The sequence below is a fragment of the Symphalangus syndactylus genome, chromosome 4 (genome assembly GCF_028878055.3).
Source record: "Symphalangus syndactylus isolate Jambi chromosome 4, NHGRI_mSymSyn1-v2.1_pri, whole genome shotgun sequence".
Lineage (NCBI taxonomy): Eukaryota > Metazoa > Chordata > Mammalia > Primates > Hylobatidae > Symphalangus > Symphalangus syndactylus.
The window spans coordinates 123686207-123713692 of record NC_072426.2 but is presented as its reverse complement, the minus strand read 5'-3'; the positions used below and the strand labels follow the sequence as shown (position 1 = coordinate 123713692).

The 27486-nt window shown below is 34.8% G+C and overlaps 1 protein-coding gene and 1 pseudogene across 6 annotated transcripts in view; both read left to right on the top strand.

Annotated features, from left to right (window-relative positions):
• The window catches only part of LRBA (LPS responsive beige-like anchor protein), a 786161-nt gene that overhangs the window by 609965 nt on the left and 148710 nt on the right, over positions 1 to 27486 (top strand). For all 6 annotated transcript variants that reach the window (XM_055276087.2, XM_063638262.1, XM_055276088.2 and 3 more), the window contains one exon: positions 14716 to 14868. In XM_055276087.2, coding sequence (XP_055132062.1) covers positions 14716 to 14868 — 153 coding nt within the window. The remainder of the gene's footprint in view (positions 1 to 14715; positions 14869 to 27486) is intronic.
• On the top strand, positions 7944 to 9280 carry LOC129481129 (endonuclease 8-like 2; annotated as a pseudogene).

The window sequence follows — 27486 nt, the reverse complement described above, 5'->3', positions numbered from 1 at the left end:
AATATGTAATCAATATAAAATTATTAGATATTTTATATTTTTTGATACTAAGTCTTCCAGTGGTGTTTTATACTTAACATGTCTCTATTTACATGGCACATCTGTGTTGAGACTAGCCACACATTTTGTGTTCAATAGCCATTTGTGACTAGTGGCTGCTGTATTGGGGCAGTGCAGATTCAGGGCATTGTTTTGGACTCACATCAAGGGATAGTTTGGGCATATGGAAAGAATGCCTTCACCCTTTTTGAACAATGATGTTTCTGATGTGTACTTCATCTAAAAATAAACAGACAATTAGTAGCAACAATCTGTAATCTTGAAGACTGAAATACAGAGTATTAACATTGGGTTGGAGAATCATCACTGTGATAAATAATGTTTTAAAATCCCCAATAGATTCTGTGTTTTAAATCTTTAAAATTCACTTAAATGTAGAAACTGGGGTTCAGAATAGATTACTTTCTTCAGCCTGAACCTTGAATTATTATGACCAAATTTTATGTAACGAATTACAGACTCATGAAGTTTAAATGAATTTGACTAGACAGATACATCTAAATATTAGGCAAATATCTAAGCTTTTCTAGGCAATTTATTGTCATTGATTTTTTTCCACTTCTCTTGAGGTTGCCTACTCATTTCAGATACCTTTAGTGTTGATAAATTCAATCTAATGGTGAAGTACAATCTGGCTTGCTGCAGTTTAAATTCTTTTCTTTCTCTCCTGTAGAAATGATTACTACTCTGTACTAGAACATAGAAGGAATCATAAATGTCACCCCAGTTCATTACTTTGGAATGGGAACAGTAGTAAATGGATCTGAAACGGAGATTGTTGGAGAACCATACTTTTTTTTAGAAACCCTGAATTTAATATAATAATATATTATTAAAGTATAACCTGTACAAAAGTAAATTAGATTAAAAAGTTTGGAGGAACCCTGAGATATCATTTACTTTTAAAATTTTGTATTTTAATTGTGTTTATCCACTGTCAGACTCTGGTTGTGATATAGCACCAAATATGACACAACTCTTGCCTTCAGTGGGCTTTTGCACTAGAGGAGATACCTACAATAAAACAAGTCCCAGCAGTTTAGTACGGTAGGCTCATGCACCTTGGGCTCATGGATACAGCATCTGAAATGAAGAGAAGGAAGAGGAAAGAGGAAATTCAGGACCAATCATGAGGGGCCTTCTGCTTTGTGAAAGAGGATGAACTTTATCCTGGGTGCAGTGGGGAGACTTGGGAGAGTTTGAAGCAGAGAAGTGACATGAATAGATTTTGTGCTTTTAAGAGATCACTGTGATTGGTATTGACATGTGTATTGCCCTTGTCCATGGCCCAGAGTGGAAGCAGTCAGTAAGTTTTAATTAGGCAAGGAGCAGTGAAGGCTTATATTCAGTAATGCCAGTGGGGCCAGAGAAATGTGGATAAATTTAAGACATATTTAGAAGGTAACCGTTAGGATTTGGTGATTGATTTGTCTTGTAAGATGAGAGAGGGTGAAAGATTAAATATGACTTGGGCATATATATATAGCACAGAAGAAAGAACAAGTTTTGTTAGGTCATAGATATTTAGCTCCCTGCCTTTAAGAAGAAAACTATGAGAAGTCAATTAAAATCCCCCAAAACACGTTTAGTTAGGCTAGCATTTATTGGTTATTTGCTGTATTTAATATATAGTAGAGAGCGTTTAGAATTAAAAGAATAAAATAGACATAGTTCTTTAGTTAGCATCTCTCGCCAGATGAGAAAGACAGGCATATATAAAATAATTTTTAGTACAAATTAGATAGTGATAAGTGCTATATCTTATATAGTAAGATATAAACAAAATTAAATTAATTCTGACTGGGGGAGATGGGATTGCAAATGACTTTAAAGAATAAGTGATTTTTAAGCTGTATCTTAAGGGATGAAAGAGAGTTTAACAGACCTCCCACGTTTATGTCTCTAGCCTGTGCATTTCTCCTGATATCTGACTCCCTCCTTGACATCTCCATTTGAATATATAAACTGTATCTTAAATTTAACATGTTCAAAACTAAATTCCTGATCTTCATTTCTTCAAAGCTATTCTTCTTACAGTCTTCCCCCTATAGTAAATGGTTTCCTATTTGAGTATAAGCTGAAACCTTTGCAACGTAAGACCCTACGCTACCTAACTCCTTTCCAAAATCCTATTACATCTTGAGCTCTTCTGTTTGCCACCCCATTCACTCTGTTCTAGCTAAACAGGTCTGCTTGGTGTCCTTCAAGTACTTCCCACCTCAGCACCTTTGGTTTTCCTTTTCGTTTCACCTGAGGCATTTGTTTTAGTTATCTTTAAGAACTCATTCTTCATCCCTTTCAGGTTTTTGCTCAAATGTCCCCTTTTCAGTAAGGCCTTCTCTCTCCTCCCTATTTAAAATTGCCCCCATCACCTCATGCACTTTTACTTACTCCCTGACTTCATTTTTCTTTATGTCACTCACCATCTGACATACATATCTCATGCTTATTGATTTTATTATGTCATATCCCACTTGACCATTAGCTCCATGAGATCCTAAATTTTTGACTGTTTTCCTCATTGGTTTATCCCTACAATCTACAAAGGTGTTTGGAACGTGGTAGGCACTAGATTAAATATGTATTGCATTAATAATGTGATGAAATGAAGAGGGTTCTGAGCAAGGGAAGTGACGTGAACAAAGCTCAGAAAAGACGTTTGGCACATTGGGAAGTGCTTATTGATCTGTTAATTGGTCTTATGTTTCAGGTGTGTAGAAAACATAGAAACAGAGATTCTGAAAGGCAGTTGAGTCTAATATGAAGGCTTTTGGTAACAGTCTAAAAATGCTTGAGTTAATTCTATAAGCCAGTTCAGCAAGTAACAGCCAGATAATAGATATGATTGGCTTTGCAATCTGCCTGATCTGTGTCACAGCTATTAAAGATATGCAAACAAATGAGCATTTGGTTGACTGTAAGGGACAGGAGGCATAAAGCTTTCCTAAGAGTTAGTGAAAGAGCCTGGGAAAAATAGCAAGGTAGTTTGAGGAGAAAATGGAGAGTGTATGCTTATTCTAGCCAGAAGGGCACAGCAAAACTCAAATGGATATGTGCCTGATATGGAGTGGGACTACTAACATCTCATTTTTTAGGATGAGATTTTCTGTCCACAGGAGAACTGGTAGCTGGATGTCAGATTTTGATCACAAGTTGTTAATGATTCAATTTTCTACATTTTATTACTGTGATAGCTTTGCAAACATGGACATACCATCACTGGTCATATCTTGGATTTTTCATTTAAAAACCTATTTTATAATTTAATGTGCATCATTAGTGGTGAGTGTATTAAGTTATGAAGTTAGTAGGGTCAGTAAAGTATATTCTATATTTACAGTTAAGTAAATCGAATGCAATTAAGTCCTAAGAGATACTAAATATTATTTTAAAAATAAATGACTATGCAGTAATATATGAACTCATATAATTTAATATTTAACCCTTAAAAAGTTTTAAATTACATATGCATGTTAAATAATAATATACAGTGGAGGTGATCATAGAATAGTTTTGTGGCTTGTGAGATTTGTAAAACATGAGACCTTTGACTTGCCCTCTACTACCTCAGAAATCCCAGAAGTCTGCAATCTGAAGATAAATGAGGTTTCTTTTTTCCCTTAGCAGCACATCTTCTATCATGTTAATATATTCCATTGATGCTGATATCATCAGTATTAGGCCCGTTTATAAGAAAATGCTTAGCTACAGTTAATAGAACATAATTGATGGAAATGTATTTCTTAATGTATTTATTTTTTAAAAAACTTAAACTTCGATGATTTAGTAATTTTATTTTCTTAGTAAAAAAAACCTGCATCCTGTTCTCAGACATCTTTTTTAAATAATTTAGAGTTTTAAAAAATGCTGAAAGAAAGTAAAATTAAAATCTTATCCTTATTCATGCATTTGCACATTTTCAACTTAAGTGCTCATTCCTTTCCCCTTCCTATCTTCCCTCCCTCCTTCTGTTTTTTGCCAGCCTCTCTTTTCATCAGTGAGCTCAAGCTTTCTCAAATATGTCTGTTTATCCTTGCTTTTTATATGTAACTTATAGATAACTTGCGATTTGTTAATTTAGCCACATCTCTTTAGCCCTTTTCTTCAAGTATCAGTAGGTTAAATGATGAACCTTTGTGCTAATTAAGTACTGAAGTTTGTACTCATGTCTACAGTGAACTACATTTTGCTTATTGATAAAAATTACTCGAACCCCTGAATATTTTTCTTCTCATGCTATTTACGTACTATAGAGGAAAATTAAAAACCTATTAAAGCATTTGGAAAATATTCATATCTTCCAGAATTATAAAAATACATGTGTCAAGTGTGATTTGTTTTTTGACTGGTGATCTTATCATATTTTTTGTTCAACTAAAAAATGTAGACTGTTCATTAATGTGTTCTTAGATACTGAGATGAGTGGTTCTTCTCCCATACTAAATATATATCTACCACTTATTCCAGAAATTTTATTTGCATCTTCTCTTACGCCAGTTACAGCTCACCTTTTGTTTGCACTATTATTTGTTTCCAAATTATAATTTATTTGGAGATAAGGGTCTAGAACAGCAAAAGGCCCAATGGAGATGTCCATTTCAAACATGGAAGTGAAAAATGTGTTGAAAGCAAGAAAGAACCATAAATTATTGGGGATATTTATCATAATATGAAGCATGTTAAGCCCTACTGTCATTGCTAATAAAAAAATAATATATTTGTTTTGAATGTCACAGTTATTTGGCAGGAACTATTAAGTCTCGAATATTTTTGTGGGCATATATATTTTTGAAAGTAAGTTTTGTTAAGTATTCTTAGAGTTATGTTAAATGCTTTTATAAATGGGCATAATTCAGTGAATGACCTATTGGCTTTAGGATTTAGGCAAGTTGAGTCTGTAATTTGGGATTTTTATCATGAATCCTACTAATGATAATAATGTCTTATGTATATATAGAATTCTGTATTATCCCATATGACCCTCACAACAAACCCTGTGGTTTTGAAATGGCAATTGAGGTGAGAAAGGGTCACAGAAATTAAATTAATTTGAGTACATGTGACAGTAAGTTGAGTAGACAAGACTTAAAACCAATTATTCTTTCTACTATATCAGATAGAAATAGATTATCATTTATCTATTGATTTGTAATCCATGGTTTTTCTTTATTGTAATGCATTTGAAGTAACAGTTTTATAATATCTAAAAACCACATAATATTTATGGGGTTGGTCTGGAAGGATTATAGATTATTTTTTCTTTTCCAATTTTGAAAATAATTGTTTTTCTTTTACTGTAGGAAAAAACAGCATTTTATCTACCAAATTAGGACAAACTAAATTTAAATATCAACTTGAAAGCTTTCAGATATGCAGTTGATTTAAAATAACTATTATAAATGCAATTCAATGTACTTGATCTCTAGTGAATTTTTTAAAAGTTTTATTACTTATGGGCTAACAATAAATCTTGAAAATTAAAATGTATCAAAACATGCACCTTATATTTTTATAATATATTGTTAATCAGCTGTTTTTTGTTAATTAAGAAAGCTTATTTTCAATTTTTTCAATTATTTTTTCAGTGGTGAAAAGCTAAAATTTTGCTTTCACATTTTTTTTTACCATCAGTGTCCCTAAGCAGTGCACCTTAAATTAACTTCTAATTTATCATGCTTCCATTTGAGTTGTCAATATTTCATATTTAGGAAAAATGAAATAAATATTTAATTTTAACTAAAAAGGAGCTTCTTCATTTTTATTTCTATTTTGATTATCTTGTTTCTTTTTGGTTGACAGATTAGTATTTGGTATGTTTGCCCCAATATATTGAAGTGGTAGGTTTAGTTCAGTCCATAGAATTGGTGACTATTAAAAGGAGAATCATACAGCCTGGCTGCAAAGGTTGTTCATATCAGTGGAAATTATACCCTAATAAAGAAAACTAAAGCATATGTGTGGTCACAACCAATCCTTGTCATTATACCATGAAAGCCTTGGGATTTGTGATCAAAGCAATGGGCTTATCCTGAACTGTGGTATAACCTCTGGTTGAACCTTTCAAATTTTTATCTTAGGAGATGATACACTAAATGTTGGCCATGTTACCTGCCTCTAAGACTCATCTACCTAATTAAGTGATAGAGATTAAAATTATTGTGAGCAAGCCAGAAGAAAATGTGAATTGTAGATGTATCTGTCTTCTGTCAGTGTTGTTTACTTACCATTTTCCACTGATGTTTTAAAGAATTGCTGAACATGTGTTTTTTATCCAGAACTGACTGTTCTGTTCTGATGAATATAAAACATACTTCACTTTGTAAATGTGCATTAAAAGTATTAGAAAGGCATAGTCTTTGACTCTGTTACTGCATTTCATCTGTCAAAAGAGATAATTTTGAACTGTAATATTTGGTATTGTATCAAGACATGGTTCTTAGAAAGATGCTTTTAGTATTAAAATGGAATTCTACTGTATAACTTAAATGCCATTGTCATCCACAATAAGATTGTGGCTGTATATATGCTTATTTATTTTGTTACATATTGGTATATATCAGTTGAGTTCAGCATGTTTATTTCATATTAAGAGAGTATTGAACTCTCATCACTGACTTATGCAGATTTTCTTGTGATGAGACTGCAATATAGTTTAAGTACAGCATGTCCTCAAATAACGTCATTTCATTCAATGTTTTGTTATATCGCTGGTGAGAAAAAAAACATCAATTCATGGCCGGGGCCACTGTCCGTGTGGTGTTTGCACGTTCTTCCCATGTCTGTGTGGGCTTTTTCCAGGTACTCTGGTTTCCTCCCACATCCCAAAGATGTGCACATGAGGTGAATTGGTGTGTCTACATGGTTCCAATCTGAGTGTGTGTGTGTGTGTGTGCGCGCGCGCCCACGCACTCCCTGCTATGGGATGGCACCTGGTGTCCTGTCCAAGGTACCATGGGTTCCTGACTTGCGCCCTGAGTTGCCGCAGTAGGTGTTAGGCCACCTGCAACCCTGAAGTGGAATAAATGGGTAAATAATTATCTTGTTTTTGTTAGTCTTTCTTAGATGTATATATAGCTCACATTTATTTCAATATTTAATATTAGAAGTGTTTTGGGTCTCTTTTTAGAAGTTTGGTGATGTTTTTGTGGCAACCAAAATATACTGTGGGAACTTATTTATATCAATTAGCCTGTGGTAAAATTGGTTTCGTTATATACCATTTTACGTAAATTTGCAATTTTCAAGAACCTATCAATGACAGTAAGTGAGGATTTGCTGTATATATGCTCACTCTCTTATTTAATTGTGCTAATTTGATGTTGTTCTTCATACTATATGTAAAATCTTAATAATCTCTCTCCTCAGTATTAGTTTCTTAGAAATGCTTGTCATGTTTTAAATTCATGTGTAATGTCCTCAATTTCATGGATCCTTCCATTTAGAGAGAGATAGAAACAAACAAGCAGTTATAATACAGATTGATGAGTTCTGTGTTAGTGAAATGCAATGTATTACAATCTTTTCCCTAAAGCTTTCTCTGGCCATCCCAACTTTTAGTCATAATTTTCTCATTTGAACTTCTGGAGTGCTAGTTGTTTTCACAACCTATTTTCTCTTAAAAATATATCCTTTCTCTATTACTGATTTAGATCTGTATTCTCTGGGCGGGGGGGACTCATTTTATGTATCCCAGACCCTAAAACAGTTCTCTCTGAAGAGTAAGAACTAACCTACAGGGGCGTCCCCTAGGGGGGACGGAGCCCGCGTGTGCCGTGGCGCTGAGAAATCTCCGCCTGGTGCTGGAGCTGCTGTGCGGGCCGTGCAGCTGGTGCTGGGTTAGGCCAAGGGGCTGCCCACCCGGAGCTGGGATGCTAGAAGGGCTGTTGTTGAGGGCATTTCACCATTTGGTCTCTCCTTTTGTGGGCAAGCAGGTGGTCAAGATAGGGAGCAACAGTAAGAAGCTATAGCCCACCAGCCTCCAGTCTCTGTGGCTCCAGGACAGCCAGGTCCATGGAAAGAAATTATTCCTTAGATTTGATCCAGATGAAGAAATGGAGCCCGCTGGCAACAACCCACTGCCAGAGCCTCCACAAAAAGAAGCACAGAAGGAAGGGACTGCGGACTCAAAGTAGGCCTGGGAGCCCCGTGGGCAGAAGACCCTTGACACCTCCTCATGGTCCACAGAGCTCGTCCTCCAGGGAGAGGATGATGAGGAATGTTTGAAGGGAGACACCCCTACAGGAGATGCTGGGAGGTGGCTGCGTGTCAGCTCGTTTGTTGGCAGCGTTTGGGTGAACGACTTCTCCAGATCCAAGAAAGCCAACAAGGGGGGGACTGGAGGGACCCTGCCCCGAGGTTGGTTGTGTACTTTGGTGGTGGTGGCTTCCTGGCATTTTATAATTGTCAGATGTCTTGGAGCTCTTCCCCAGAGGTCACACCCACCTGTGACATCCTGTCTGAGAAGTTCCATTGAGGACAAGCCTTGGAAGCGCTAGGCCAGGCTCAGCCTGTCTGTTATACACCATTGGACCAGAAATACTTCTCAGGACTAGGGAACATCATTAAGAATGAAGCCTTGTACAGAGCTGGCATCCATCCCCTTTCTCTTGGTTCAGTCCTGAGTGCCTCCACGTTAGGAGGCCCTGGTGGATCATGTGGTGGAGTTCAGTACAGCCTGGCTGCAGGGCAAGTTCCAGGGCAAACCGCAGCACATGCAGGTCTACCAGAAAGAACAGTTCCCTGCTGGACACCAGGTCATGAAGAAGCCCTTTGGGCCCTCAGGTGGGTTCCAGAGGCTCACCTGGTGGTGCCCACAGTGCCAGCCTCAGTTGTCAGAGGAGCCAGAGCAGTGCCAGTTCTTCTAAGGAACTCAGGGTGCTCTTCATGGAACCTTGCCTCTTGGGGAACCTGATGTCTAAGTGTCCAGAGAGGAGAATGTGGTCAGGGACCGGGTGCAGAGGATAGTGTGGGTCAGGAGTGCCAGTATTATAATGTTCATCTCTCTGGAGTTATGTTGAAGGCAGAGTTTTCATAGGGTTAGATTTGTTTTTTTTTCTTTCTTCCTTTTCTAGTTGTTAATTCTTCCTATTGAATTGCGCCATTGGGAAAGATGAGCAAAGTCATGATGATGGGTAAGGGGAAAACCTTCTGGAAGTCAATGGGGCAAGGAAAAAGAAAGCCTATGGGAAATAGTTGTGCTCCCAGCATGGCTTTGCAGATGATGGGGGATTTTTTGGGTCTTTGTTTTGAGACAAGGTCTAACTCTGTTTCCTAGGCTAGGGTGCCAGTGGCATGAACTCGGCTCACTGCAGCCTTGCCCTCCCGGGCTCAAGCAGTCCTCACCTCAGCCTCCAGAGTAGCTGGGACTGCAGACATATGCCATGATGCCCAACTGATTTTTGTTTACTTTTTTTTGTAGAGATGGGGTCTTGCCATGTTGGCCAAGCTGGTCTTGAACTCCTGCACTCAAGCGATCCTCCCACCTTGGCCTCCCAAAATGTTGGGACCACGGGTGTGAGCCAGTGCACCCAGCCAGCTCCTGTGTTTTGTTTTTGTTCTGGAACTTTGGTTTATTTTAAGGCCCTCCATTTTGAAAGCAGGAAAACAGTCTTTTTTTTTTTTTCCTTATTCCCCTAGAAGATGCAGGGATGAGAATAGAGTGGCCTGAAAGCAGTGCTTAGATTCAGCCTGCTGCCAGGTCCTTCCTGCTGGACACAGACACCAAGAGGCTGGGGTGGATCAGACAGCTGCGCCTTCCTGGGGTGCTCAATGGTCTGTAGAGGAAAGCTGCTTGTTTAGTCCTTAAGTCAATGTATTTGTGACTGTTGCTGTTGATATGTTGAACAATTCAGGAATCAAGGGCTATGGAGAAACTCTTTCAGGTTGTTGGCAACAGGTAGATGAAGCTAGGACAGTGACATGAAACTAAAGCTCTGTGTTAAACAAACAAACAAACAAACAAAAAAAGAATAAGAACTAAATACATGTGGTTTCTTTTTTGTGATAATGATGTGCTACATCACCCTTCATTTCTACCTAAGGTTTAAATCAAATAGTTAAGAGGGGTTCTTATGAGTTTTATTATTTTAATAAGAAATAACATTTACATTCTATTTGTATTTCTGCTCATGCCGAATTTTTCCTGCATTTTGTGTATGTGTATATATATGTATATATAAATATATACATAAAATGACATGTTTATGTTATACTTTAGATTATATATGTATAATATATGTATATATTTATATATTATATATGTATAATATATGTATATATTTATATATTATATATGTATAATATATGTATATATTTATATATTATATATGTATAATATATGTATATATTTATATATTATATATGTATAATATATGTATATATTTATATATTATATATGTATAATATATGTATATGTTTATATATTATATATGTATAATATATGTATATGTTTATATATTATATATGTATAATATATGTATATGTTTATATATTATATATGTATAATATATGTATATGTTTATATATTATATATGTATAATATATGTATATGTTTATATATTATATATGTATAATATATGTATATGTTTATATATTATATATGTATAATATATGTATATGTTTATATATTATATATGTATAATATATGTATATGTTTATATATTATATATGTATAATATATGTATATGTTTATATTATATATTATGTATATTATGTATACTTTTAATATATATTCCTTTGTAGTTATTAGATTGGTAGGGCAGGGACCTTCTGTTCTCAAGGCTTGAATGAGAATCCAGGCTTATGTGATACCTAGAAAACTAGCTTTCACATCTTTAGTCCATCGTTTTCTTCATTAGTCATATCTTTATTGTCTAAGATACATATGATCTTTCGGAGGCAGACAGCTCTGATGATTATACCAAGTTAGTGTTAGAAGGTATTTGCTGATGCCAAAAGCCATGGTGCCAAGGGACTAGCTTCCCTATGTGCACCATGCATGGGACTACTACGTACAGTAGGCATATTGTTCTTCATGAAAGGGCACTTGATTGAGAGAAAGAACGGAAGCTAAAATTCAGCCTGTACTTACTCAATTTACCAAACTGAATTCTCTTAGGACTACATTAGCCTAGAAGTGTTACCTTTTTTCTAATTCACATAGAGGCACTGTATGGGCATATAGTGACCCTCTCACCATTCCCCGTCCTCTGCGTTCCTGCGTAACCTCTTCATCCCTTCTCCTTTCCCCTAGGCTGGAAAAAAAAAAAAATGCTGACTGTAGATTTTGAGAACTTGCTTCCCTACTCTTGGAAAAAATTTATGCCTGTTTGGCTTCTCTCTCTTTAAAAATAGTAACATTTGACTCCTCCTTCACCTGGATACCTCACATACTCTTTGTTTGCTTAGAGATTCACACAAGACAAATAAGAAAGATGCTTTCAAGAGGCCTCTGCTCTGGACCCTGTGAATGTTCTTGAGAAAGGAAATGCCTGACTACTCTCTTAAAATTAAAGGTGAAGGGAGTGAGAGGTGAAAAAATAGAGTAAAACACAAATACATATCTTGATAAATTTCAAGTGAAATGTTGAAAGCTAATTTTTAATTTTTAGTGTTTAAATTTTTAATTTTGAAATATGTTTACAATGCCCATTGTACAAAATTTACATAAAATGTTTCCTTAGGAAATCACAAAATCCATAGTAATTAAATGGAAACTGATGGTTATTACCTTCTTCCCAGCATGATAGAAATTATGTAGCTGAAAGACTTGAAAATTGAAATTGCTTTCTTCATATCACTTATTTAAAAATTCTTGTTTGTTTTGTGGGTGGTTTTGCTCCATTTAATTTCTAGTTAAACTAATTGAATTTATATTTAGGTTAAGGTGTCAATATTAAAGTAACATAATAATTCATAATAAATTTGTATTTAAAAATAAATTGGGCCAGGAATAAAATATATTTTGGGGAGGATTGCTTGAAGCCAGGAGTTTGAAACTAGCCTGGGCAACATAGCCAGACCCTGTCACTGCAAAAAATTAAAAAATTAGCCAGGCATGGTAGTGTATTCCTATAGTCCTAGCCACTTGGGAGGCTAAGGTGGAAAGATCGATTAAAGTTTGAGGTTACAGTGAACTATGATTGTGCCACTACTGTACTCCAACCTGGGTGACAGAGTGGGACTCTGTCTCTTAACCAAAAAAAAAAACCAAGAAAAAAACAAAAAACAAAAAAAACTTGTGGAGAATATTTGTTTTGAGCAAATAAATTTTTTGTCAATTTGTTGAGTAACCTGAATGAAATAACAGATGTAGAAGATACAGACAAATATACAAAATGATAATATTTTGGTGCTATACATTAGAAGGATTGAAAACTTCAGTTTTGTGATAATTGCTATGAAATGTCATTTGTTCCATTCTGCTTCCTCAAATTGGTGTTGGTAAGAGTACTTTTTAGGTATATTTTTACTGTGCATTTAGGTATATTTTATTATGCATCTCTAATTTACAATAGAAATGACGAATCTCTCAAATTTTAAAACTCGGGGGAAAACTAGCACTTAAAATTCATCCATTATAATTATTGTTTTGAATCTAGGAGAATTATAAAACAAGAGCGTGGTAGGTATAACCAGCAGAAGAGGGACACTATCTTCTAATCATGATAGAGTGTCAATGGAAGTGGAAGTGGGCAGCATGTATTACTGAAATGAGAATAATTAGTATTTAATTAAGCAAATGCTGCTTTTGATTGTCAATGAACAAGGAAAGCATGTTCCTCCCTCTTTATTGTAAAACAAGGCCTGGGAATAGTAACATTCATCTTCAATAGCACAAGTATTATGAAGTGAAAATAACATATTTTGGTAAAATTTGTCAAAGCTGGAAATTAATTGAATACACACTTCAGCAAATTAATACTAGAAAATTATATAGTGATTTATTGGGATAAATCACAACATTACAAAAATTCTTTTTCAATTATTTATATAACAATTGCTATGTAGAGAGAGATAAATATATATATATGAAAGATATATGTATTCAGGATAGCCAGTTGTTTTCTCATCATGAAAATGCTAAAAGTTTAGAGTTTCTTTTCCTTTTTTAAAAATCACTTTGTATATAAGTTAAAAACTCATATTTAAAATGTTTAGCACTGCATATACTATGTAAGTAGAACCCAGGCTTATTTGATGACTAAGGACACAGGCTTTACAGTTAAACAAGTCCAGGTCCAACTTCCATATTTGTAATATATCAACTGGTAACGTTGGACAAAGCAGTTTTTTGAGCCTTAGTTCATTTTTTAAGTAGAAATGATTGATACTTTACCTTGTAAAGTGGTTGTGAGATTAAATGTAATAAGGTTTATTGAGTTTATTTATTTATGGTATGAGAGTATGACTCATACCATGCAATAAGTGTTAGCTCAGACAAATTGGATATGGCTTTTTGCTTCATAAAATAACACACATCTGCTTTTTCCCCTTTTGTCAATTAGAATTATATGCATTGTTTTTGGAGATGAGAATCTTAAAATTTTTGTGTGATTATAGTCTAATTTTATTTATAGTTAAGCTTTAAACAAGGTCTTTTTTTTTTAAATTGTTCAATTAAAAGGCTTTTTAAGTCTAATGGTCAGGTGGTTGTCAGCCATTTGGAAGGAGAACAAGCTCGTTTCTACCCTGCTTAGTTAATTATTGTGATTGTAAACAAAGGATGTACAATTCAAAGTCAGGCAACATTTCACATGGATGATGGAGGTGATAATAGCTTAATTCCTGCTGGATTTTTTTTTCTCTGCTCTGGCAAGTTCATACTGACCTTGTCCAAAATCTGATGACCTCCCTATTTTACTCAACTGTTTGGAAAGCCGGGCCTGCCATAGCTGGCCCTGAGGGGGTATCTGAAAGACCACTGAACCACTGACCCATGTCAAGACTGGATTTCAAGTCTGATCTACAGAGCCTCTGAAATAGTTATATATGGGGTTTATTACACACAAAAGGCTAAACAGCTGCATTTTTCTGCTTATTAAATGTCATTATTAAAGTTACATATTGAATTTACTCAGTTTCTCATGCAAGTCATTTTCTAGACTAATTTTACCTTTTGATCTTTTATCAGAGTTGGTATCTTTAAACTTGACTGTTTTGAAATGTGAGGAAAAGGTACTGACAAACCATGGCTAAACTGTAATAAATTATCTTCCTGGTTGATGAAGAGACCAAGACAGTGGCATTTTAATGCTTAGAAAGATTTTGGGTTTTTCTGGCAAAAATTGCATATACCTCATAAAAGATCTAGTTAGGTTGTCATTATTGTTATAGCATGGTGATTTATGTTTATATCTTGTCAAACCTCAGTTATTACTAAAATGTTTGTATTTAAGAGTTTTGAGGTTATGAGACATGTCATGAAGGAAAGCCTGTGAAAGCTATTTATACCACTAAGATCTTATTTAAATTGGGTTGGATAGGATCTGTCTACCTTGTGAGAAACTGTGACAGGGCTATGATATGCAAAGAAAAAAAAATTCCCTGTGTTTATTTTGTTCTTCTGAACAATAGAAAATGATCAGGTCCTTTTTTTGAATATCTAGTCAGTATCCTACAGTTTATAATATCACATTGTCTTTTATTTTTATATAGGAGTTGATCCCTGAATTTTATTATCTCCCTGAGATGTTTGTCAACTTCAATAATTATAATCTTGGAGTGATGGATGATGGGACAGTAGTGTCTGATGTCGAACTTCCTCCTTGGGCCAAAACCTCAGAAGAATTTGTTCACATAAACAGATTGGTAAGATAGTAATCATCTACTCTGTCTGTTATGAGCTTTTGCTCAAAGCATCTTTCGTGTTTGTGTATAATCATTAACCGTTGCTCTTCTGGACAAAGCTGTAGGTGATAGGACTAACTGAAAGTGACAATAGCTCAAGAATCCTTGTATATACTTTATGAAATGTTATTGAATTGATATATAAAATAATAGTTTCTTTTATGCAGAATTTAAGTTACATTCGTATATACATGATGATTCAAAATTATAAGCGAAAGTTAGAAGTGAAATTGGGATTGTGAGTTTTTCCAAACATGAGCTTCTCTTTCCAGGAAAGGAACGTAATTTTGTGTTCCAGGTTAGAAGGCCATTGCACATTTTCATAATAGAAACAAGATTTTCAAATTATGTCCTGTATCTATCATTTGAAGGAAATCTTCGTTTAATATTGAGAATATGAAAACGTTAAAACTTAAAAGCACATTAAATTTGTGCCTACAAACAACTCTTTAGTATCCTCTTTAGTGGATTCTTTAGTGTCCTTCATTATCTGGGTTCAGTATTATTTCTGAGACACTAATATGACTTTTCCTTTTTGCCTTTTAAGTTTCACAGAAGTTTGAAATCAGGGAGCTTTATTCTTAGTATTTAAAAGTAGAATCTTGGCTGGGTGCGGTAGCTCACACCTATAATCCCAGCACTTTGGGAGGCCAAGGCAGGCGGATTTCCTGAGGTTAGGAGTTCTAGACCAGCCTGCCCAACATGGTGAGACCCCACCTCTATTAAAAATACAAAAATTAGCTGGATGTGGTGGCGGGCGCCTGTAATCCCAGCTACTTGGGAGGCTGAGGCAGGAGAATCGCTTGAACCTGGGAGGCAGAGGTTGCAGTGAGCTGAGATCATGCCATTGTACTCCAGCCTGGGTGACACAGTGAAACTCTATCTCAAAAAAATAAAAAATAAAATAAATTTAAAAAATAAAAGTAGAATGTTTACCATACTCTACGTTAAAAGTGAAATCTCAGTTGCATTGTGTTTTTCCTTCACACGTAAAAAAGGAAAATTATTGCATTTTTTTAATGTGGCATTCCTTTCTTTTCATACCAACAATTAATCCTATCTTCCAGATCCTATTACAGTCTCGTTATTATTGAAATTTTGCATTCCATATATACTGGAAACAATGCAGGGGAGTGGAAAGAATATGTAAGCTTTGGAATCTGACCAGATTTCCCAATGCTTTATCAATCACATTGCTGATTGTGGGACCTTAGCAGTTTAACCTTTCTGAGCCTTGGTTTCTTCATTTGTAATTTTGAAATTATGAGTAAACAATTGTAATTATGTATGTAAAATGCCTAGAATATTCTCTGGCTTATAGTAGGCACTCAGAAAATAGTAAATAATATTATTGTATCACAGTCTTATGGAACATGTTGCATTTTACTTTTACCCCAAGAATTTTTAAAGATTCTCACAAAGTTTCTGTGATTAAAGTGAAAGATGAAGACTAAGCTTGCTCTGAAAGATACTGAAGGAAATGTCAAACCTTTAAATGCGGCAGGTGTCTATGGTCGTATGTGTTTTTTTCCCCCAGGGAAACACAAAAGTGAATAGAAGGTACATTTATACTACAACTTTTTTCTTTCAGTGATTTTTCTTTTAAAACAAATTTGTTGAGGTACGATCTATATATAATAAAATTCAACTTTTTAAAGTATGCAATTCAGGGAGTTTAGGAAGTGTATACAGTTATGTAACCGCCATTACAATCCAGCTTTAGAACACTCACGAGTACAAACAGTTTCCTTGGGCGTCTTTATAGTCAGCCTCTGCTTCCACTCCTGGCTCCAGGCAATCACTGGTTCTGTCTCTGTTTTGCTTTTCTAGAAATTTTTTATTAATGGAATCATACAATATGTAGTCTTTTCATGCCTGTCTTCTTTCAGTTAGCATGATGTTTTTTTGAGATTCATCCATGTTGTGCATATATCAGTAGTTAATTTCTTTGTATTGCTGTATAGTATTCCATTTTATAGATATATCACATTTTAAAATCTATTCACTAGTTAATGGACTTTTTTTTCTAGTTTGGGCTATTATAAATATTTGCATATAAGTCTTAGTGTGGACATCTGTTTTTATTTCTCTTGGGTAGATTTCTAGGAATTCCTGGGTCATATAATAAAAATGTTTACCATTTTGTATTCCCACAATGTATGAAGTTTCAGTTTTTCCATATCCTTAACGAGACTTGGTATTGTCAGTCTTATTTATTTTAGCCATTCTAGTAGGTAGGTCATTGTTACTTTAATTTGCAGTATCCTAATGATGAAAATGTTAACCATCTTTTCACTGACTTGTTTGCTACTCATATATATATATATATATATCTTCTTTGGTGAAGTATCTATTCAAATATTTTGCCTATTTTTAAATTGGGTTGTCTTTTTATTAGTGAATTGTAAGAGATCTTTGTGTATTCTCCATAAAAGTCATTTATCCAACATGTATTTTGAAAATATTTTTTAACTAGCCTTTTTTAGTTTTTAATGGTGTCTTTTGAATCATGGTTTAAAAAATGTTTTAACTAAATATTAGATATTAAATATTTATACAATATATAAAAGATACAAAATATCCTCATTATTGGTGAATATACTTTTAAGAAAAAAATCATGTTCTGATCATTTTTTCTCAAATATGACTTGAAATTTTAAGTCTCAAGGGAATCAGTTTTCTGTTAATCATTACCATAGTTAGCATTTACCATAGTTAGTATTATTAATAATATAAAGAAGTTTGTTAGTATGTTTACTTCACTTTAAAGGAGCTCTAAAGGGCAGAAACATTTGAATAAGTTATATATTAAGTTTTTCACCAACATTTTGACAATTAAAAAATTTAATTATATAAGTTAAGGCAAGCTGCTCTCCTGACAGTACCTCCCATCTCTACCCTCACTGCCTTCACCTCAGAAGAGCCAGGTCTATTTGGGACAGGTTTACAAGGGCACTAAGGAAAAGAAGATTGTGGTTTACCAAATTGCTTTACAAGTAGATTTGGATTTTGACTACCCACGCTCTAAACTTGGGCATGATTGTAAAGTTATATACCAAATAATATTTTGCAGTATTAACTGTGCATTTGTTGTAACATTATTATTAAGTTTACTTAATACTTTTCCCAGTGATTCCTACTGCTTGAGTTTTATAGATGTCTTCATTGTTTAGACTCTGAATTAGCTTACATTCCTAAACAGAACTGTATATAAAATCACTGCAATTCAAGTGCAAACATAGTTTAGAGTTGAGTATATATCTGGTCATTTTAATTCATAATTAGGAAAGATACTTGATTTTACATATATGTGCCTTTATGAAAGAATTTAATATTCATTCATTCAAAATATTTATTTTACACCTCTGATGAACAAAGTTTCCTTACAATATAGTCTATATTGATTCATTTTGTAATTTCTTTTTAACTTTCTACAAGTGACTAAATTGTTAGTATGGTATCTTATGTATTGGTTAGCATATTGTCACATAAGAGTTTCATCCCCCTCCTCTTTTTGGTTTGCCACTTCAAGTCCACAGATTTTATGCAATGATTGCAGCTCATGAAATGCATACTACTTTGATCTGTGACCTTTTTGTGGTGCTAATCGGGTTCCTGATATCATTATACCTTACTCATTAATCATATTTCCTGCAGCCCGTCAGGCAGCCAGACAGCACAATCCCTGTTTTCAGCCCTCTGTTGGCAGGTTTCTGCTTTTCAAGATTATTACAGACGATACTTCAGCTTCTCATAGCCAGAGCCACATCAAGCTGTGTGTTACAATTAAAGTCAGATGGTCCTCAGGTTGAACAGGGATATAGTGTTGCAGCTGTCCCTCTTCCTGGAACAAACCAGCACCAAGAACAGATGATCTATAGGACAGTGAATAATAACAGATTATACAATACTCTGTTGGTAGCAGGGGATCAGAGAATTAATTAACTGACATACTCATTTTAAGATACCCAGCATGTCTTTTTTAAGTATTTGGTTGTTAATTCAAGAGGATAGGATATTTTTAGGAGTATGATTTTGGTAGTGAACCAGTAATGCTACATTCTCTGTTTGTGTTAGAGGACTGTAACTACTGTCTCACCCAACAACTCTTATCCTCAGTTTTCTGTAAGTAATGAAGATCTAAATGTAGGATTGGAAAACTGGCTAAGTGGATGGGCTTGAACAGAAGATAATATCCTACATATTTTAGAAGGAAAACTCACCTAAATTTCATTAGTTTTTCAGAGAAGTAAATTATATTTTGTTTTGAACAGTTGGAATCAGGGTAAAACCAAAGCAGTCTTAATTATATCCCTGAGATTGGTCCCTGTTATCTACTATTACCTGAACAAGGAAAAAAATTTATTTCAGATACTGCATCAGAAATATAAATGAAAACAGGCTTTCATACTTTCAAATAATAGAAAAATTTATGAGTTCAGAATGCCCATCATCTGTCTCTTATGATATAATGTCAATGTAGGACCTATATATTATACTGCCTCTTATAACCTTCAAGTTTCATGTTGAATAAGAGACGAAGAAAACCATAGTCTCGGCAGAATTACTAAAAGTTGGCCTTTAAAAGTAGAGCGTTTTGTTTTAGCCAAAGGATACATAATATACATAATTGATTCAAATTATAATAGTTCATTCATTTAACATGTATTTATTGAGTGCTTGCTTATGGACCAGCACTGTTAGATTCGATGAATAAGAGACAATATCCCTATTCGTGTGGAGATTACCTTTTCTTTGATAACTTGTTGAAATAGAAAGCTTGTCAAGGCCTGGAGGTGGCGTTAATATAGCAAAGGAAGCGTTCTCTTGTTGAATTGTCCTAAGGTTACCAGTTAAAATCACATTTACTTTTGTGTATGTTCTATAGATTTTTGTCTCCTCTACTATTTCATAATGGTGACACAAATAGTACTCACTTAACAAGGTAAAGAAAAATAAAATGAATATATTATCTGCTTTCCATTATCATCAGAGAATATGTGGACAAATTAAAAGAGATGCTGTCCTTTCATAGTATTGCCTGACAGGAAAAAAACAAGTTTGATGAAGAAATAAAATCTAAACTTGTTTCTATCATTGCTAAAATTTAAATCTATTCAACATAAACCTTTATAGGTCTTACACCTCTGAATGAATTAGGTCAATCTTGTATAATTTTTTTCTCTGAATGGAAAATTTTCATTTCTCAAGTGATGACGGCATAGAGACAGAATCTCATGCCCCCCACTGAACAAGAGTGAGGAAATGACATTCCCACTGACCAGACAACATTTTTAAAAAAAAAAAAATTTGGAATTGAAATGCCAGAAGCTTGTTTCAAATTTTTGTTGTTGTTGTTGTTGTTTCCTTTTCATTTTCCATATTGATAATGATGTAGCCAAGAATGTAAACAGCCATGGTGGCTGCAGTTGGAAACAATTATTGTTAGCTGAGGGTTTCTCCCTCTCATATCTTCATCCTCTTATTCCCAGTGCAGTGGTTGGATTTAAATCCCCTGGGAATGTAGGAAGATAGGTATGAAGAGTCTAAAATTACTATTGTTTGGTTTGCTTTTAGCCGTGATGTGTAATTTACTGTGAAATTTTTAGTTAAAAAAGGAGGACACCTAAATAAGAGGAAAAACAGATTTACCATAGTGATAGATTATTAATTCTCCCCAAATTTTTTTATAAAGTCAATATAAAAATACAAAAACCATTCAATAGGTTTACTTTGTTTTGTTGGAAGATGATAAACTGATTTTAAAGAGCAAAGGGCCATTGTGGCCAAAATCCTCTTGGAGAACAAGAGCAGATTTCAGAGGGACTTGCTTTACCAGGTATCAAAAATTATTATGAAGCTGTAGTAATTCGGGAAGGAGAAGTAGTATAAGAAAAATGAACAGAGAACCCAGAAATAGACCAGGATATATAAAGAAACCTCATCCATTACAGAGCTGGTATTGCAGAACTATGGGGAAAGGAAGGACTTTTCAATTTAGGATTCTGAGATACTTATTTTATTAGTTTCCTAGGGCTTCCGTAACAAAGTACGATTATCTGGATGGAAACAACAGAAATTTATTGTCTCACAGGTTTGGAGGCCAGAGGTCTGAAATCAAGGTTTAGCAGGGTTGACTTCTCCTAAATGCTGTACGGGAAGGACCTGTTCTAGCCCTCTGATTGGCGTATATATGGCTGTCTTCTCCTTGTGTCTCTTCACATCATCCTCCCTTTATGCATGTCTGTCTGTCCAAATTTTTCCTTTTAATAAGGACACCATTCATATCAGATTAAGGACTCACCCTACTCCAGTATGGCCTATCCTAAATAAAGACTTCTGTAATGACCCAATTTTCAAATGAAGCCACCTTCTGAGGTGCTGTTAGGTTGAGAGTTTAACATAAAAATTTGTGGGGAGTGGCCACAATTCAACTTATAGCAGATATACGGGGAAAAAATTTTAATTGGAACCTTATTTTATGCCACAAACAAAATGAAAGTATATTAAAGCTTTATATATAAAGGTAAAACTATAAACTTTAACAAGATAATACAGGAGAATTTCTATGTGATGTTGGAATAGGGAAAGATTTTCAAGCAAGAAACAAAAAGGTGAAATATGATATATAAATTGATTTTTGGTTGTTAAACCAACCTTGCATTCACAAATATATTACACTTATATGTTTTAAGTTCTTTTGATATGTCCTGGATTTTTGTTTTGTTAGTATTTTCTTGAGGAATTACTACTTTTGAGGATTTTTGAATCTGTATTTATGAGGAATATTAGTTTGTAGTTTTCTTGTGATATCCTCATCTGACTTTGTTATCAGGGTAATACTAGTCTCATAGAATGAGATATGACAGTGTTCCTTCTTCCTCTATATTTTTGAAGGACTTTGTGAAGGCTACGTATTATTTCTTCTTTAAATGTTAGGTGGAATTCACCACTGATGCTATTTAGGCATGGCCTTTTCTTTGTGAGAAGATTTTAAATTACCAAATCAGTTTTTTTTACTTTTTATAGGTCTATCGAGATTTTTTTTTTATTTTTTCTTGAATCTATGTCAGTAATTTATTTCTTTCTTGGAATTTGTCCATTTAGTCTAAGTTGTCTAATTTATTTTTATAAAGTTGTTCATAGTATGACTTATTATCATTTTAATTTCTCTAAGGTTAGTAAAGATATTACCTCACTTATACTGATTTTTGGTAATTGGTATTATCTTTTTTTCTGGTTCAGTCTTGCTAAAAAGTTTTGTCAATTTTGTTGTCTTTTCAAAGAGCCAACTTTTTGTTTCACTGGTTTCCTCTATGGTGCCTCTGTGTTCTCTTTCATTGAGTTTTCACTCTAACATTCATTCTTTCCTTTTGCTTGCTTTGGGTTTAGTTTACTCTAACTAGATTATTAAATTGGAAAACTAGTTTTTTTATTTGAGTTCTTCTCTTCCAATATCAGGTTTTCCAATTACAATTTTCTCTTTATGTGTGGTTTTTGCTGTATCTCATAAATTTTGATATTTTGTTTCCTTGTTTTCATTCAGCTTATGCAATTTTCTGATATTCCTGTGGTTTCTTTCTTGGCTTATGGATTGTTTAGAAGTGCATTGCTTGGTTTCCAAATATTTTCCAAAATCCCCTTCTATTATTTTCCAAATCTGTATTTTCCAAATTTCCTCCTGTGTTTTCTATTTTTAATTTCATTGTGATTGGAGAGCATACTGTGTATGATTTCAGTTGCTTAAAATGTATTGAGACTTGTTTTCAACCTAGCATGGGTCTATATGGGAGAATTCTTCATGTTCCCTTTAGAAGAATGGGTATTCTGCTATTGTTGAGTGTTCTGTGGATGTCAGTTGATTGACTTGGTTTTTTGTGTTTAACTATTCTATATCTTTGCTGACTTTCTGTCTAGTTGTTTTTTTTGTTTTTGTTTTTGTTTGTTTTTGTTTTGCTAGTGGGATATTGAAGTCTCCAAATGCTGTTTTCAATTCTATCAGTTTTTGCTTCATGTATATTTGGGCTCTGTTGTTAAATGCATATGTTAGTTTCCTATAGCTGCTGTAGCAAATTACTGCAAACACTTGGTGGCTTAAGCAGCAGAAATTTATTCTTTCACAGTTCTAGAGTCCAGAAATCTGAAATCAGTATCACATTCCGTCCAGAGGATGTCTGCGTGTGTCTTCACATTGCCTTCTTTTCTGTCTATAGCCAAATCTCTCCCTGTCTCCATTTTCTAAAGATACATGTGATTGCATTTAGGGTCCTCCCTCATAATCAGGATAATCTTCCCATCTCAAAATCCTCAACTGAGGTCAAGCACCATGGCTCATGCCTGTAATCCCAGCACTTTGGGAGGCCAAGGCAGGCAGATCACCTGAGGTCAGGAGGTCAAGACCAGCCTGGCCAACATGGCAAAACCCCATCTCTACTAAAAATACAAAAAATTAGCCAGGCATGGAGGCATGTGCCTGTAGTTCCAGCTACTTGGGAGGCTGAGGCAGGAGGATCGCTTGAACCTGGGAGGTGGAGGTTGCAGTGAGCTGCGATTATGCCACTGCACTCCAGCCTGGGCAACAGAGTGAGACTCCGTCTCCAAAAAAAAAATTCCTCAATTTAATGACATTGCAAAGAACCTTTTCCCATATAATGTAGCATTTTACAGATTCCAGGGAGTAGGACCTGATATCTTCCTGGGAGTGAGGGGTACATTTTTCAGCCTATCACAATGCATATATGTTTATAATTGTTATGTCTTCCTGATAAATTAACCAATTTTTTTAGTCATAAATTGTCTCTGTTTGTTTTTAGTAATTTTTTAGTCTGTTTTGCCTGATACTGTTAAAGCCACTTCAGTTCTCTAATGGTAACTGTTTGCATGGTATACCTTTTTCCATTATTGTATTTTCAACCTATTTTTTTGGATTTTGGACACTTTCAAAATGTCTTTTGTAGATAGCATATAGTTGGATCATGTTACTTATCTAGACTGACAATCTCTGCCATTCGAAGTGTTTATTCACATTTAATGTTATTATTGATAGCATGATAATAGCATAATCCAGATAGCATCCAATAGCATAATCCAGAAATAGATCAGCACATGTAAAGAAATCTCATCTATTATAGAGTTCTATAATAGTTGGATTCATGTCTACCATTTTATTAATTATTTTCTTTAGGCTTGGGTCTTTTTGTTTTTCTGTTCCTCCTTTATCATATTTTTTGTATTAAATAACATTTCTGGTCTACTATTTTCATTAAATTTTTTTTACTATGTATTTGTTTTAGTTCTTTTCTTAGTCATATTTACAGACACTACAATATACATTTTATTTTTTGAGACAGACTCTCACTCTGTCACCCAGGCTAGAGTGTAGTGGTACAATCATGGCTCACTGCAGCCTTGACCTCCTGGGCTCAAGCGATCCTCTCACCAGAGCCTCCTGAGTAGCTGGGAGTACAAACGTGTGCCACTACACCCAGCTAAGTTTTTTATTTTTCATAGAGATGAGGTCTCACTATGTTGCCCAACCTGGTCTTGAACTCCTGACCTCAAGCAATCCTCTCATCCTGGCTTCTCAAAGTGCTAGGCTCATAGGCATGAGCCACTGTGCCCAGTCTGCATTTTAAATTATCACAATTTACTTCAGGTTAATACCAACTTAATTCCAGTAAAATATAGCAGCTTTGCTCCAACTCAGCTCCATTCCTTACCCCTAATTTGTGCTATTATTTATATATATATTACATTATATATAAGCCTACTATGCAGTGTTATAAATGTTGTGTTATATGATCTTTTATCTCCTAAAGAAGTTAAGAGAAGGAGAAAAAAATCTATTAATTTTATTCACTACTTTACCTTAATAGAAACATTTCAAAATGGCATCAGAAGAGTGCATCAGGTACTCAGCATCATCTAGGAATGGAATTAAAACTTGTCATACAGTAAAAGTTCTATAGAGTTGAGGTTTACACTTTCAAATACCAGTGGTTTTCACCATTTCCCTTGAAAATAAATTTTTATATGAAATGGATTACACATTTCTTTGCCTCTTAAGTGGAGAATTCTTTCTGAAATTAAATCTTAAATAGCCTTTTCTGTATTACTAACAGTCGAATATTCCAGACATTTTCCATGATGCCTTGAAGTTACTGAGATGCATAGAGCTTATTGTTCCTCACTTAAAACGACCGACATTCCTTTGCTTTCTTTTAGCTTTTCTGTCAGCATTCAAAGTTCTCTTCTATGTCAGATGTCACTTCTCTGTCAGGGTTTCCATCTTGTTGTGATTGATTATGTTATTTAATGCATATATGGCTGGGTTAAAAGCTTGAGGAATGACCCAATGCCTCCCACCGTTAAAGTTCATGAGCTTTTTGCTTGTTTTCCTCTTGGCCTTCAGTTGCTTTGAGTTTGACTGTGTTCTGGATTCTTTGAACACCTAAATTCTGAACTCTGGATAATGAGAGTAAACTGCATTTTGTTTAGTGACATGTTATTGTGCTAGATACAAACCAAATAAAATAAAATGATACTATTTCTAATATATGCTACATCCATGGTAGAAAAATATTCAAATTCTGTATTTATTCTGGGGTAAGTAACTTCTATGATTTTCTACCACACTGTTAGTATTTCATTAAAATATATTAATGATTTTTAAATTTTGGAAAGAATAATAGAAAATTCCTCCCCATGGGTATCTCATAAATATAATTGAAAGGATTGTCTAATAGTGGTTACTCTTCCCTATAGACTTTAGCCTCAGTGATAGAGCTGAAAGTGTAGGGGGGAAATGCCAGATTTCTCCCTCTTCCTGACACAGGAACCTATAATAGTTAGGCTTCTAGCTTGAGTTACTCCACATGCTTTTCTTACTCACCACAGTGCCTGCCACGTGTTCTTCTCATCATTGCAGTATAAGCCTACCCTACTCCTTTTTTAGCCAAATGATACCCTAAAGCATGCAACGTTACCCTTCTTATCACTATGCTCTCAAAAAGCAAAATAATCTAAAAAGTTACAAATACTCTTCTCAGAACTCTCATCTTCTTTGAAACATTTCAGAAACACCCCTATATATTCTTTCCCAATTATTACTTGAGATGGTATTGTGCAGATGGCTGATCTAATTCATTTTAGAGCAGTTTTTCAATTATTTCTCTTTATTGGTTATTAAACATTTCTTCATATGAGATTCAGTAATGTCCATAATTAAATTGCAAAGACCCATGCCAGGCCCTTTGGAGTTCAGAATCTTCTATGGTGCATGAATTTGGCACAGTGGCTGCTCATGATATCAATAGTAATTACACCTTATAAGTATTTGACACTTTATTCAAAATACTTCTGGTTTGGGTGGTGTTTTTGTTTTTGTTTGTTTGTTTGTTTGTTTGAAACAGAGTCTCGCTGTGTCACCCAGGCTGGAGTGCAGTGGCACAATCTCAGCTCACTGCAACTTCTGCCTTCCAGGTTCAAGCAATTCTCCTACCTTAGCTTCCCAAGTAGCTGGGACTACAGGCACTCACCACCATACATGCCTAATTTTTTGTATTTTTAATAGAGACCGGATTTCACCATGTTGGTCAGGCTGGTCTCAAACTCCTTAAACTCCTGACCTCAAATGATCTGCCCGCCTCAGCCTCCCAAAGTGCTGGGATTACAGGTGTGAGCCACTGTGCCCAGCCAGGTGTATATTTTGTCATCTATTTCTTAATTTCATAATTTCTTTCTTTAAGGTTTTCAAATACCTTGTTGCACTGACTTCAGGAAAAAGAAATAAGTAAAACCTCATTTATGGTAACTTAGTGCTTATCCAAAGTTACTATAGGTTTGAAGTTAAAAAAAATAAGGGGAAGGAGAAGGGAAAGGAGAAGGGGAAGAAGAAGAAGAAAGATAGATAGAGAGATACTTTTTATAATAAAAGAAGTTAAAAGATGGCTAGAAATCTCAGTATTTAATTTTTCATTTTTAATCTTTGTGTAAATTATCATGGTAGTGTGCTGCCAGTTACAGCTGGTAGTCATTGTTTCTGCCAGGGGCTAATGATAATGGCTAGAGAAGAGAAGTGAGGCTAATGGGCTTGCAATATGAAATTCACAAGAAGAAATTGAATTCACAGAGGAATGCTTGCTCACCAAGTTCACCTTGCCACCACCATTGCTTTCAGTAGTGCTCTGATTACAGGCAACTTCTGCCCAGTGGTGCTGTGCAGGAGCTGCCTGTGACCCCTCCCCTGTCTGTGTTTCTGGCACTGGGCCATGGCACCTGCAGTGGCAGTCTATCTGAAAAGCAGCAGCTCTGCTGTGGATTTTGTTCTGCCTCTGGATGCTTTCATGCAACTCTGCACAGGGTTACCCGATAAATGACTGCTTACTGTGGTATTTATGTCTGTTTGATTTGCCGGTAACTGGTGTATCTCAAACGAAAATTTTTTAGCAAAGACTTCTGTATATACTAGCAAATTTCCTTGATTATGTTAACCACTGTGACCTTCCCACCCACCACCAAAAAAAAAAGAAAAAGGAAGAAGAGGATTGCCACATGCTTATCCAGAATGGCTTAGTTTTT